We start from the raw sequence: 14,804 nt of genomic DNA, 5'->3' as shown, positions 1-14,804 counted from the left end.
TAAATCTGCCACTTCACGCTTCTGCTTCTCATGTCTTATTCGAGCAGAACAATGTTTCCGGCGCTATAGAAGCAGTTCGAAGAGCCTGGATAATTAAATTTGCGATTTGTAGCGAAGACTGAAAAGTGAGCGAACATCGCGAATAACAGACCTGGTCGTGCGAGCGTTATCACTCCAACCGTGTCACTACGGCCTCAGTAATACGCTTCCTTTACACTGCAATCTTCAACAAAGCGCTGTGTTCTGCCGGAGAACGTTACGGGGCTTAAAAGAGGAAGGTTGGATCGAAGTCCGGACTCCCAGCATACTTACCTGGTGTCGGGAGCCATGGTGAACAGGAAGGCCAGCTCCCCGAGCTAAGGCTTGCCATTGCACTATGGGTTTGCTGAGGTTCGCCACTCCCCCCAAATAGGGGTAGTTGGGGCATGCAATTTTTGCGATGGGGGATCCGGCGTTCGCGCTGGTCCCCTGCAAAGCGAAATCGAAAGACAGACCGATAAACGACGCGAGGTTGCAGGTATACTGCGGTGCTCGATTCCGTCGTATAGCACGGCCTCCGAGAGTGTGCCGCGAACGAGGCGCGGAACCTCGGAGGCCACGCGTTGCTCTCCCTGAAGCATAACAGAGGGCACTGAAGGCACAGAGTTTGGCGCAAAAATTACTAGATGGAAGTGTGACGCAGTGTCTGTTGGCGGCTAAGGAAGCTGCAAATGTGTTAGCACTGTAAGGAAGGAGATGACGACCGATAATACATGGATTTGCCCAACTTCATTTTTCTAGCTTCAAGGGACCCTAAAGGAAAATATTAAGTCACGCTAAAGTCACATATCAATTCTCGAGGACGCCTAAGTTATCAATATTATCGCGAACAAAGTTTTAGCACTCGAGAAATTGACACAAATGCATGACACAATTTGCGACTCACTAGCCCAATGACGAAGGCACTCCTCATTTATTTCTGCCGCTAGCACTCAACTTCTCGAGAAAAAAAGATAATTTCATTGCATTATAAGACGGAAGGACATGCTACTTGTCCAGTTCTATTCGATGTTTAAAAAAAGAAGACCTCATGGCCCTTCAAAACGACAAGGGCGGTCGAAAGGTTTCGTTTCCGCTCGACTCTGCATCGCCCGCGCCTTCGCGCTTGAGTAGCTTCCTTATCGCCTACTGCTGCGCTGGTTTGACTGTCATACGAAATTTCCACAAAACGCAAGTAGCAAAGATTTCCACGTCTACCCGATGCCACGCGTGATACGCGAACGGTCCAAGCCACTGCTGCAGCGGCGAATTCAACGCTCTGTCTTGGCTCGGTTTCTATATAGCTGCTCGTTTGCGTTTTTCGCAAGAAAACCGTAGCGCCATCTGTCAGGCGCCATTTTATTCACAGACCAGACTGTAAAGGGCTGCGACAGCGTATGCAACGTCACCCCTATAGGGAGCAGGCGATTTGAATTGCGCTAAAGGTATTCGCACCCTTCAGACGCGAGTTTCTCTTAAACGAAGTCTCTCCTTGGCACAAACCAAGCTGCGCGAGGTTACTGAAATGGTATTTTAACATTCCACACTGACTCAATATTTGCCCTTAGCGTCCTTTTAAGACGACTTTGTCACTTTAGAAACTGATCGTTTCACAAAATATTGACGTTATATTTAAATGCGACAGTTCGCAATAATTACGCAGTTCCACAGAGTGTTGTTGCCATCTTGCACTTAAATAATATGACACCTCGAACATTTAGCCCAACAAAATCCCGTAAAGCCTAACGACTTATAATATAGCGCGAAGGCACAATCACAAAGAAGACCCACAGTGACGTGCGTTTGTGTGTCTTCTTTAGGAATGTACCTTCGTGCTGCCATAGATGTCATCAAGCAAACACCAACTAGGTCAACAAGCCCTCCAGCAGGTAAAGCCTGTGTAGTTAATGAAGCCCCAAGGAAGTGCAAAGCCACAGGCAAGTATATTAGGCAAATCTACGTGCCACCCACCATTCACGGGTTAGATGAACCCTCGCATTTCATAGAGTTGTTTTTTGTCGAGTCACTTTAGTATGGTTACAAGATTTTCCACTACTTACCATGCAGCATGGCAGCATTGTTACTTTGGTATACCTTGCTTTATTTATTTATTTATTTATTTATTTATTTATTTAGTCTGATTTATTCAAGATATCTTTTTTTATATGTATACAATATACATACTAGATCAGCCCTTAGAAGCATTTATGCCTGTATAAGGGAGAGGGCTGCCCTCAAAGTTGCGCACCACAAGTTAAACATTACATCCTACACTAACCAGCCGGGAAAAAAATTTCACTACTAAGCAATATTAAGCCTAATACATTCAGGCAGTCATGTCTTCACACATTATTTTATACACAGATTATTCTAGGGTACGTTCATCCGTTGAAATCAAGTTCAGTTAGAGTATGCCATATCATAATTGGTGTTTATATCTTTCTATGAAGCCTTTGAGAATAAAGTTTTACCATACCATGCTATATAAAGCCCTTGACATGTAACCCTCAACCACGCATTTACAGAAAGAATCTCTTGCATCCCTATCAATTTATGCACGAACACAATGCGATATTCATTTATATTATAAACCAAAGAAAGAAAATAACAGTAATTTGAAGCGAGTGAACAATAAAAAGAAGCCCATGTTTGTCTTGTAAACTTCGTCGCATTTATATAGGTGCGCTACACTGTGCTGCTAATATAATAACCACCGATGATTTCAAGCACGCATGAATTGCATATTCACAATAAAAAGAAAAAAATACTACAGAACCAACCTCCCGATGACTGTCGACGGTAATCCGACTAGCACTCAAGAAATGTAGTGACACGCCGTGTTGCTGACGTCACATTTATTTAAAACATGTAGTTGTCATTTTTAGTTTTCCCTTTATTCCGCTGTACGTGACATACACTAGCTGCCTCCTGTGTCGACCGAGTTTGATATGTCCCTCGATTGCCACAGGCAAAGATCACCCAGGGATGGCATGACGCTGACTGTATGACAATCATGCAGTGACGACGACGGAATGGTGAAGGAATGACGTCGATGGAACGACAATGGCGGTGTGACGACGGCAGCACGATGCCAATGAGATGACGAGGTCGATGGCGTCGAAAGCGTGGCGACGAGTGGCTAACGACGAGTAACGTAGAGGCTGTCACCATAAAATAATGATGTGGGAAACGTCGTAAAGGAAAGCGGTGCATGTCCTGGCGGGCCATGTACGCCATCATTGCCACCCTTTAGACAATTTTTTTAAATGTCTTTTATTTTTGCGTTTAATATATGTCAAACCTTGCGGTTCGACATCTCCTCCTCGAATGCCGTAGACACGTGACGCAAAGACGTCAACCAGAAAAAGAGCTTCACTCCATCGATCCTCAGCGACCTTTCTCACTCGCAAAACTGCTGGGCTCATGGCCATATGAAATAACGCAGCGAGAAGCACTGAATACACTGGTACATTTTTACGAAGACACAGGCATCCTTAACAATTACTAGATATCGCACTGAATAGACACACAATGTAGCTACTACTTGCCTTCATTATTTGTTGCAATTATTCGTGCTCGCATATTACGCGTCATACTCCTTTGTATTCTGTGTTGAAACTCATTCTTGACTGTCATATTCTGTGCGTGTATTATTTTAGCTCTGTAATTCCTCATCTGTTAGCATGCTCATCACAGTATCACAAGCAATCGTGAACACATCACACCGGATGAGCGCGGGCACTCGCTGCAAAACACTGGACGCTATTGTGAGCAAGTGCGGCAGCTGCAGCGAGCGAAGTGACCTTCGCGGGGTCCATCGTTTCAACGCAAGAGTGGCGGAAACACAGCGCACACAATGGTACGAACCATTGCAGATCTCTATCAAGATACGGCGCGCACGACCGCACGCGGCCGTGCAAAGTACGCACTTGTTGGCGGAGTCGAAGCCGCCTCCTTCCCTCCTGCGCTGCCTCCCCGCGTTCCTCCATACAATCCCCTGACGCACGGTCGCGAAATGTGCATTTGCTGCCGGAACACAACGTCGCCCCCCCTCTACCCGCCTCCCATCCCCCCACGGCCTTTCGCGCGACGGAAGACGCCGCGTTCGCTTTCCGTTTCCTCCTTCGCGCGCGCCAGATTGAGCCGCGATCGCCGGCTTCCCTCGCGTGCTTTCTCACTCGCGCATAGAGCATACGAATTTCGATGGGGGCGAATGGCGAAAACACCCGTGTACTTAGATTTAGGTGCACGTTTAACAGCCCCAGGTGGTCGAAATTTCCGGAGTCCTCCACTACGGCATGCCTCATAATCAGAAAGTGGTTTTGGCACGTAAAGCCCCATAATTTTTACAGCATACGACGTGCGGCGACACTATTATCGCCGTTGCACTTTACGCGGAACATTACGACGACGGTGACGGCGTCTGAAAGAATGCGCCGGAGTGTCCATATAATTGCTATCGCAATGAAACGGCGATTGCAGTAGTGCGATCAAACATAAACCAATCCTGTACTGCCTACACCCAGTGCTATCTGGAGTTCTCTAATGTCACGTGGAAAAGAAGGGCGGGTGAAAGCATGCAGGCATATATATACTGTGAACTTAGGAGATAAAAACTGCTTATTGGCCGAATTTGCACCGGCAAAACCAATTGCAATATAACTCGGCAGTGACAGCAATGATAGAGACTGCGCAGTCGGCGGTTGTACCCACGGACCCTACGCAAGTCTGTTTGCGCATGCGTGACCGAAAGTTTCAGAGCTGTCGATTCGAGAACTCGAGAATTCGAGAACTTATACTGCAGTATTCGTATAACGCGTGCGATCTGGATAGTTGGAGTCTGTTTTTTTTTAATTCTTTTCAGCCATGCAGCACTCTTGGCACAACGCAGGTGGCTTGATAAAGACAATGCGTCTCGCACTGAAAGAACCGCTAAATAGTGATAATTACCGGGTGAAAGTAATTCCCGGCTGAAACCGTTGTGTTGTACGGTGATACGTTATGATCCAAGCGATCACCTTAAACACCCCTGATCGCCAACTATCTGGAGCTTATTCTTAGTGTCCTAATTGCTTTTGCATGACGTATACTTATCCACTGTCCACACGATATTGTTTTAATGGTGCAGGGGCACCGGTAAACCGTCGTATAACAAGAATTTGTATTCTACAAGAGAAATACTTTTTTTGTATACAAAGAGCAACACAACTAAAATGATCCGAGTTGTGGACATAGTATGAAAGAGCTGCAATATGGTAAAGAAGACGAGGAAGTGCAGTCGGTTGAAAGAGCAGTCGAAGAAGAAGTAAGAATCAACCAGTGCTCCAGCTGTTCGCATCTAGGCCCTACATTCGATTCCTCTACTGCGCAAGGTAAGGAGAAATTTACGTCCTCATTGATTGTAGCTAATATTGTCTGCCAGGAGGTGCGACGTTGTTTCTCACCTCTTCATGGAATACACTAGTCTAATCAAATGTATCGCTTTTATTGTTGGAGCCTTCTCTATCGCTGCGTGGGTGTCCCTGTTTCTTGGAGATAGGTCGAGCATTGTTGTTTTGCTTTCCCTCCGTGTTCAAGGTATTCGAAGCGGCACAGCCTTTCCCAGTATTAATTACGGCTGTAGGTTGCTAGCGTATTCATCGTAGTGCTTAAAGACGGCGTTCTACTCTGAGACGGATGAACGCTTTTGCTTACTTTAGAAAGCAAGTTTTCCATGCGTGGCATCAAAGGCGAGGAACAACGGTAATATAACTTATTTTTTGTTGTATATGCCTTATCCAGCCAATCAACAAAATATTTATGCAAGCTCGCAAACACAGCTATACCAGTTTTCAGAGCTACCAACGGCGAGATGCTTGAGCTCTACGACACTCACGTCATCGTAACTCTTGCATTTTTGAAATCGTGCACTTTAACGGGTGACACATACTACTATTACGCAGACGCATGTGTTTGGGTGCTAAATAACCATGGCTATACATTGATTCACTGGGACGTCGGGCCTCCTTTCCTGGTGCTTCTCCTGGAATAAACCATCGCCAAAAAAAGTTGGCTTCGCTATGTCAATTGCATTGCCTAACATCGCGCCATCTGAACCCCGACGTCGGCTTATATCGTCAGAAAAAATCAATCAACCATTAACGAAATTAACTGATTGGTTTAGCAGGACTGCACGTAGCTCCGTCTTTCTACACGAGTAGCGCAAGCTCGTTTTGCCATCACCCTCAGCCCGTATCCACTTCGTGATGAAAACTTCTCCCAGAGATCTTCAATCAACCGAGCCCGCTCTGTCTGTCTGTGCCCGCTTGTGCGTGCATGGGTGTGTGTGCATGCGTGCTTGTGTGCGTGCGTAAGTCCTCACAAAACTGCGTATATCTGATCATCCTATAGATAGTTTGCACAGACGTCATCGCGGCCGCCATTTATGAGTACTAGCACATGGAGATGCGGAATAAGCAAGAAACGTGACAGGATGAGAGCACGACAGGCGCGTCTTGCATCGAACGACAGAGATAACAGTGATAAACCGGTGAAAAACAGTCGTCGTCAAAAAGCAAAACAGTATGCGCGTGGCGATACGGCGCCCTGACGTCATCTTGACCGCCATGTTTGGGTACTAGCACGGTGAGAGCTGCGTCCGTGCCGTCACATGTAAACTGTCTATAAGGGGTGCGTTCCAATTCTGACCAGCATCAGAGACAGTCTAGGCATCTAATGAAACAGCCGAGACAGCTTCGAGGCCATGTAGTGGAACGCGTTTCGAACCGAATGGGAAGAAGTATGGAAGATGCTTCTGCGACATCACGCCACCTCGCAGCGAGATGAAAAAGTTGAGAAAAGCACACAATATTTCTGGATTTTATGTCTTTGGGCCTTCGAACCTATCAAAAACAAGACGTTATTTACAATAATGGCATATGAAAGCATTTCTACGTTTCACTGTCCGCATGCGACCTTCCCGTCGAATTTTCAAGCGTACAGCTCAGCGGCCATTTTGTTTAGAAAGCAAAGTAGCTTGCATCGTTTTTGACTTCGATGCTGTCTCCGCGAAGCTGTCTAATTTAACGTCTTCTTGAGAGTTGGTACGAGGCTTTAGATGGCCACCGTCCACTTAGCCGTCTACTTTGCCGTCTACGGCAAGTAATTGGAAGGCAGCCTTAATGTTCTGCTGCGTTTGATTACGCTTGGTACGCATTCCCTTATTCTGGTTGGCCACCGTGTGTGCTTGAGCAACAGAGTAGATTATCTTCTGCTCAAATTCCGTTTTGTGCCGCATTGACGCATGGCGAATGTATTTCATCTTTTTTATCTCAAATAAAACATATTCTGGCACTATTTAAAATCTATACTGCCATATTTGTCCCGGTACGTTACGCCTGTCGTTCTTCATTCTATAGTTCGATAAGTGGCCCTAAGCTTCCTTTCGTATTTATTTGCTGATCTGAATGGTTTAGTTCCATAGGCGAGAACTGTGACAATGCACTAATTACTTGCTTTCCTTTACAGGGATATTGGAAGCTTGCGAAACCTTTTGGGACTGGTAATACAATGCTTACGCAAACATCTTTGCAGAAATGGAGGATCCAGCTACAACCAGCGCCACCTACGAGAGCCAGCCGGAGTACGGCACCTTGCTGCTGCTGCTCGTTGTGATTGTGTCTTGTAAGTAGGAAGCATACGGTACTGAAGCGCAGCAGCGCTTACAGAGGTCCTGATCATGGCGAAACATGTGATAGGCATTGAAGTGTTGTCTGTTGTCCCATTTTAAACCTGTAGCAGAACTCTTTGTTGGGCTAGTTGGTGCATGTTACTGAAGTACTAAAGCGCCAAACAGACGACACAAGACACGTCTCTCTTCTTGTGTCGTCTGTTTGGCGCTTTAGTAATTCAGTTAAACCTGTAGGCTATGCCGGACCTTGGTCACTTGCGGTCAGGGTCGGCACAAGGTTTCTTCTGCGCATAGACAGTAGGGCGGGGGAGGAGTTATGATTTTTTTTAAATTTTGCTGGGAGCGCAAGAGCGCACGCTGTGACTTGGCGCTCACTGGCGCTAAGAGCGGAACTATGTTGAGAAGGGAGGCGGGAGCACAAATTTGGCGAAGTTCGCCCCACCCCCCCTATACCATGCCCCATTGAAAGCCGTCCCTGCTTCTGCTAAAGTAGGTTGATGGTAAGAGATTCTTGCGGGCAAGCGCTGGTTCACTGGCCATCCCTTTCGTGCAGCCGTGCTGCGCATGGTCAAGCGTGTGATCAACATCCCAGTGGTGGCTGTCACGGTGCTGTGGGGTTTCCTCGCCGGCTGGCTGGTGAGCCGGTACGGTGACAAGGAGACCTTCCTGCCCGTCACCGACGCCCACGTGGGTGAGCTGCTGCACCTCTATATGCCCGTGCTGGTGTTCACGGTGGCGCTCAACGTGAGGTACCACATCTTCTGGCGCTGCTTCTGGCAGTGTGTGCTCCTGGGCGCCGTGGGGCTCGGTACGCCATGGTTCCATTTCACTCACTCTCACGTGACACACATTTACCGAAGCATATGGTCACATGATTGGCTGTCAGATTTCGATTAGGCTGTCAGGTTGTCAGGAATAGCACGTGAAGTACCATGTGCTCAAGATCCGCAGATCGCACCTCGTGACTAAAACATTTAAGCGAGGTCAAAACGAGAAAAAAGTAAAAACTGGAGCCAATGCATCGACAAGTGGACTTGTGCTTTCAAGGCGAAATATGCTTGAATGTTCTCTCTGTAAGAAACAGTATATCGATGAAATGGGAGGGGCAATCAATGAACGTCAGCTTAAGCGGACATCACGCGAACACAACTAAAGAGCTGCCCAAAGCCATCGCGTAGCATTTCCACCAACCAGGTCGTAACTTTGATGAACCCGAATTCTACATCCTACAATGAAGTTTCCGTTCTGCGCAAGACAGAAAATACTGAGAATCATTCCTCATCCATAAGTTCAAGAGAGTGCAACCAATACGCATAAATGCTTCAAAGGAAGATTCAGAATCTATTCGCTATGCTGAATTTCTAGTTATAGGCAACAGCACTTAGTTATTTTTCATCATCATCATCACCATTATCATCATCATCAACCTATTTTATGTCGGCTGCAGGGCGAAGGCCTCTCCCTGCCATCTCAAATAACCCCTCTCTTGCGCCAACCGATTCCAACTAGCACCCGCGAATTTCCTAATTTCATCGCCTCACTTAGTCTTGGGTCGCAGCAAGTATCATAACCTCACACCTTGACGGTGACGTTCAGGTAATGCGATTTGTCTTACCACTGAGAGTAGACATTGATGTTGTAAGTTTCTTTCTTTAGCTGTCAAAAAGCGCATTCTTGCCAAACCTGACCTTCAACATCGCGATGGAGGCAAAAGGAGTAGCACATCAGAAACAGGACCAAAGAAGAACACAGACAACCCACACGTTTGGCGCTAACATTCAACAACGAGTATTTATGGCGGGATCACAGCATACGTGTATACCTCCCGCATGCATTAGAACACGTGCTCCGAGCAGCCTGATAGCGTCTCTCGTGGCAGAATGGGAAACTTGTGTTAAGAATCATGCCAGGCGCATAAACTCCATCTCTTTTCGTGACAAAGAGATGGATGCTTTGCTGATACAAGACCCACTGAAGGTGGCGATGTAATGTGCTTCATTGATGAGCCTGGTCATCTCGTTAAGGCTTTTTCCTAGGATGACTGCATCTTTAAAGAGAGGCTGGCAGGGGCATCTTTTACAGTGCTGTGCGAGAAAACCATTAATCTGCTATTTGTTTAGATTGCCATCATGCTCTCTTAGCCTATCATTAAGGCATCGTCCAGTCTGGCCGGTGTAGCAAGCTCCACAGGACGTAGGTACCTAGTAGACAACAACCTCTTATACATGCACCCTACAAGCTTTATCCGGTGATTCTTTCGCAGGTCGTCTTCTTTTGTGTGGTCTTTCTACACAGACTGTTTATTTATTAGGTACCGAAAACGCCACAGGAATGTTATATGCATGCGCTGTGCTATTTTCTTGAGTCGATGCCACAATCCATGGATGCACGGTGTGACTGCTGCCCTGTTCTTCTCTGTATAGAGGCAAATTGGCGAGGATAGTTTCGACTGAAGTTGCTTCAGTAATCCCTTAGCTACCGATGCAATGGTGTGGATAGAATTTCCAGAATGACGAAGGCGTTTCACTTGTTGCGTGAAGTTTACATTGATTAGATTGACTAGCTCCAAACCTGTGTCGTCTTTGTTCGTCTTTTGTCCTGTTTCACGCCTTTTGCCTCCATCATGATATGCCAACACGCCCAATGTGCAATTATAATCATTTCAAGATCGCGTTTTGTGCTCTTTAAGGGCTTGTGTGGGAGATATTTCGCTAATAGTCTTTCGTTGCTGCCGAAGCGGTGCATGAAGAATGTTCCGGTTTTCTCATGAATCATAAAATTACGAAGTACTTATCAGAAGACTGCAAAGATTGCCAGAGTGATTGCCGTGGTTGTGAGCGGTAACACGTAGGCTTGCACATATATCATCATCATCATCATCATCATCATCATCATCATCATCATCCTTGTTACGCCCACTGCAGGGCAAAGGCCTCTCCCATACTTCTCCAACAACCCCGGTCATGTACTAATTGTGGCCATGCCATGCCTGCAAACTCCTTAATCTCATCCGCCCACCTAACTTTCTGCCGCCCCCTGCTACGCTTCCCTTCCCTTGGGATCCAGTCCGTAACCCTTAATGACCATAGGTTATCTTCCCTCCTCATTACATGTCCTGCCCATGCCCATTTCTTTTTCTTGATTTCAACTAAGATGTCATTAACTCGCGTTTGTTCCCTCACCCAATCTGCTCTTTTCTTATCCCTTAACGTTACACCTATCATTCTTCTTTCCATAGCTCGTTGCGCCGTTCTCAATTTGAGTAGAACCCTTTTCGTAAGCCTCCAGGTTTCTGCCCCGTAGGTGCGTACTGGTAAGACACAGCTATTATATACTTTTCTCTTGAGGGATAATGGCAACCTCCTATATGAACACAACAGTCAAACCCCGGCCCTCAGTCCCCAGCAGCTGCGAAGCAACTGACCACGGCGGCGGTCAGACCTGCGACGCAGCAGAGGGTGCTAAGAAGCACATATATCGTTTGGCTCCAAACAGCAGTACCGACACGCGCCGCCATTCCAAGGTGCTATCGTCACCCTTATGTTCAAGCCGTTCACATGGTTCTCTCATGCCAATGCTAACTAATGTCGAGCACCGCTGTGTAGAACGGATTGACATGTTCTTGTGCGAGCTGGTGCGTTATGCGAGTCACTCTCTATAACGAAGGATTTCGGACGCCCCAAGCGCTTCGTCATGAAGGCGTTCGACTGTCGCGAATATGTCGCGTTGCAACAGCACCAGCTAAAGTACTTGTGTGCACGCTAGCTTCCATTTAGACACCAGAAATAATTGAATTTCTTCCTTGCGTCACGACCGAAGCGTGTTCGCTTGTGCTGTTCTCGCCTAGTGGCAGCTAACGCTTTGAGACACTGTTTAGCTGCATGCGCCCCCGCCTTCGGGATCAGCTCTCATTCCCCGGCCCTTTCCTCGTTGCTGAATGCTACGAAGATGCTGAGAGACACTGTACCGCCTTTGGGTTCTGCCCAGGCTGTAACGTTTCTTTCCAGAGTAGAAAATTTACCGACAATTACGAGGCTCCCCAATGCGAAATCTGTACGCGTTTTCATTGCGCGATATATTTGCTGGTGCGGATAATCTGTCTCGTGCGGTCCATTGCAAATAGAGTAAATTGCAGCGCGACTGCCTCGCTAATCGAGAGATTGCTATAGACAGCGCGTGGGTAAAGCGTGGGCGTGATTCAGAGCAGCCGCTGCACACATACCCCCGCTCATGCAGCGCTTCGTTTCCATATATGGTAATGGTGAACAGATGGCGCCATCCCGTAGCGGCATTGCCGCGCCGCCCGCGGCCGTCTTGTACGGCACTATGCTTTTCTTCTCACGCTTTCTGCGTACCCTCTTCCTCCGCTTTCCTGCTCGCGCTCTCTTCGCTATCGCCGCCTTTCATGCCTCGCTCTGCTCCACTTTCGCTATCTCATCCTTCGCTCTCTGCTGGTTCGCTTTGTTATGCTGTCAACGGCGAGCAACGCAGGAAAGGGCGCCTAAGAGCTGCGCTTAAAACTAGGGACAAAAAAAGGAGGCAGATGCCTCATTTTGTGTTTCTTGAGCTCCTTCGCCAATCGCACATGCGTCAATAAGTTACCGTTCTCTGTTCGTTGCAATTATTTTTATCTTTGTAATGCTTCCTCATTCTTTATGTCTTAAAAGCTAGCCTAATCTTCAGTCATGGTTCATTTCCCACAGCTTAGCGCGACTAGAGCCGCTAATGGCTGCGAATGTGAACACGCCGGTGCGCTTGCGTTCGCCGTCGATGCATAGCAAACAGTCATGTACCGGACAGAACCAGAGTTTGGAAGTGCGAGGAAAGAAATTATACCCTAAAAGGAAGACTCATGCATGCATGCGACGGCAAAATGCCGACTGCAAATCTGGGTGTTCGCATTCATAGCCGAAGCTCCGGAGCCGTTACAGCTGCGGACGCGAAGACAGGCAATTGCCATGGGACGCGAAGCTTTTTAGCATGAAAGGCTCCTCGAATAACGCTAGAGCTACTAGACGACGGCAAAGTAGCGTTAGAAATGTACACTGCTCAACGATTGAAACGAAACGTTCGAATCGTGCGACTGCCACCATCTTTATCTTTTTTTTTCTGCGCCACAGATGAACTTCAGGTGATTGCCATGGGACCAAATGCAGGCACAATGCGCCACAAAGGTTCTCGCTCTCACTGTTGCTACGATGCATCAGCTCGGTATCTCCAGCGTATGCAGCCGGTGCAAAAAGTGCCGGTAACCGTGTGCTTCGGCTATTGCACTCAATTGCTGAGCAAAGTACGTACTGTTGCCTACAGACCGCGAGTATCCACTCTTTCCGCCGTTCCATCTGGTAACGTGGGACACACTGTGCCGAAAAGGCAAGTCCACTTGTGGAAACATTGGCTCCCGCTTTTACCTAGTTCTAGTTGTGCTCATCGCCTTGAATTTCCATCTCTCGACTTCCCGTGTATTCCCTTCATTGAGGTCAGTGGCATAGCAAGGAATAATCTTTTTCGATTGCAGGGGGGGGGGGGGTGAGGGGTGCGAGTCCGCACTTAATCGAGGACGGACGGAGGGGTGTCAACAGGCAGGCTGTGCCGGCGGCTGCCTGGTACACAATTTCGGGGAGAGAGGGTAGTGCCTGCCAGCTGTGACCCCTCCCTCCCGAGTGACGCCCCAACGTGAAGTTCGGAGTGTTGGCTCGAAGGGCCGGACTAGGTACAACCACAGAAACACGATATGCATGCCCTACAGTTCTGTACTTGTTGAACCTAAATTAGCATGACCCAAGTCGCTTGCAAAAGTCGACAGAATGACGCAGCGAAACTCCCTCGCCAGAGAAGTGGTTGGCCACCCTGGTGCAATAATTTTGTACTATCTCGCACACCTTCAGACATTACCGAATAACGGAATCTTCCCGCGGCGTTTCTCAGTGCTCTGCTGCTGCATGTTCGTGCTGTACATGACGTTCATGGTGCCCTCAAGCAAGGAAAGCGTCAGTGGTCACGACACCATGGGCCCGGGTCGGGATGGCCTAGGGGACAACTCTGCCACATCGGCTCTCATGGGCTTTCTGGTCTGCTGCCCGGAACCCATGTTCTACACCGAGATTGCATTTCTAACCACAGGCAAGCAATGAGCTCCCAATATTTCCTGTGGCCGCGCCGAGCTAAAGCCAAATGTAAAGTCAAGTTAAAGCGCGTCAGGGTTAGTCCTTTTGTCCATGGACAATCTGTAGTAAGCTGTTTCACCCGCCGCCATTCTTTTGTAACTGGTACTTTATACTACTATGCACAAGGTCCCTAGTACAATTCCAGGCTACGGTAGCAGCCGCAGTCCTGTTTGGGCGAGATGCAAGAACTTTCGCTTACAGTGCTTTGGAAGAAAACGAAAGAACCCAACATAGCAAAAATTGAAAAGGAACCTTCACTGCGGCATTTCCAATAAACCCGCTGGGACATGTAACACCATCAGTTTGCAAGTCCAGCAATTACTTGCTGATAATTCACGGGTACCGTGTTCACGGCGGGCAGCTTCAGGATGCGAACATCTTCAAGCAACGAAATAATGTCTATAGAAATTTCAGGACCGCCAATTACTCAACTACCTGCCGATGGTCTAGGCACCAGACCTGTTTATCTTGCAACTTCAGTGGTGCTCTACACACAAATGCACAAATGACGCCTGTGGGGTTCTCCTCTGTGCTCTTGGGACAAAGGAACGACAACACAGTAGTGCAAACAATCACAAGGGCATTTATTGCACCTTTCATAGATCAATGCCTGCTAGCCGAGTTGCTATCCACAAAACATGCCGATGGGCGCGCGACAAATCTAGAAGTCCGACTCACCGCGGCCGGATAGCGAGCGAATATGTTCGCCCCATGCTGGATCCCAACGCCTGGTCGTTCGCGCGTACTGTCACGCGAACGGTGGCGCATTCCAAGGCGGCCACGCGAGACGGCCTCGCAGAAGCATGGGTCGGCGCACGCGCGGCACGGCACGTCCGTACCGCTTGCTATCCCGAATCCAAAAGAGAGCGCCTTCCGGTCCGGCACCCAAGTAACCCCGCCGGTAACAGCGCAACACTCGCGCCATCTCTCGCGCTGCGCTTCAACCACAT

General features: G+C 48.0%; 1 protein-coding gene and 1 non-coding gene across 2 annotated transcripts in view; both read left to right on the top strand.

Annotated features, from left to right (window-relative positions):
• The first annotated feature begins 304 nt into the window (after positions 1–304).
• On the top strand, positions 305–470 carry LOC142565203 (U1 spliceosomal RNA). Its single transcript, XR_012824866.1, has one exon. It is a non-coding gene; the product is annotated as a U1 spliceosomal RNA (small nuclear RNA).
• Positions 471–5,348: 4,878 nt separating this feature from the next.
• LOC142564478 (sperm-specific sodium:proton exchanger-like) overlaps positions 5,349–14,804 on the top strand; it is a 32,489-nt gene continuing 23,033 nt past the window's right edge. Inside the window, exons 1-4 of the mRNA XM_075675496.1 lie at positions 5,349–5,390; positions 7,591–7,680; positions 8,241–8,495; positions 13,616–13,810. Of these exons, the coding sequence (XP_075531611.1) occupies positions 7,593–7,680; positions 8,241–8,495; positions 13,616–13,810 (538 nt within the window). The 5' untranslated portion in view covers positions 5,349–5,390; positions 7,591–7,592. The remainder of the gene's footprint in view (positions 5,391–7,590; positions 7,681–8,240; positions 8,496–13,615; positions 13,811–14,804) is intronic.

The sequence above is a fragment of the Dermacentor variabilis genome, chromosome 11, assembly GCF_050947875.1.
Source record: "Dermacentor variabilis isolate Ectoservices chromosome 11, ASM5094787v1, whole genome shotgun sequence".
Classification (NCBI taxonomy): domain Eukaryota; kingdom Metazoa; phylum Arthropoda; class Arachnida; order Ixodida; family Ixodidae; genus Dermacentor; species Dermacentor variabilis.
This window is presented reverse-complemented; position numbering and strand designations above follow the sequence as displayed.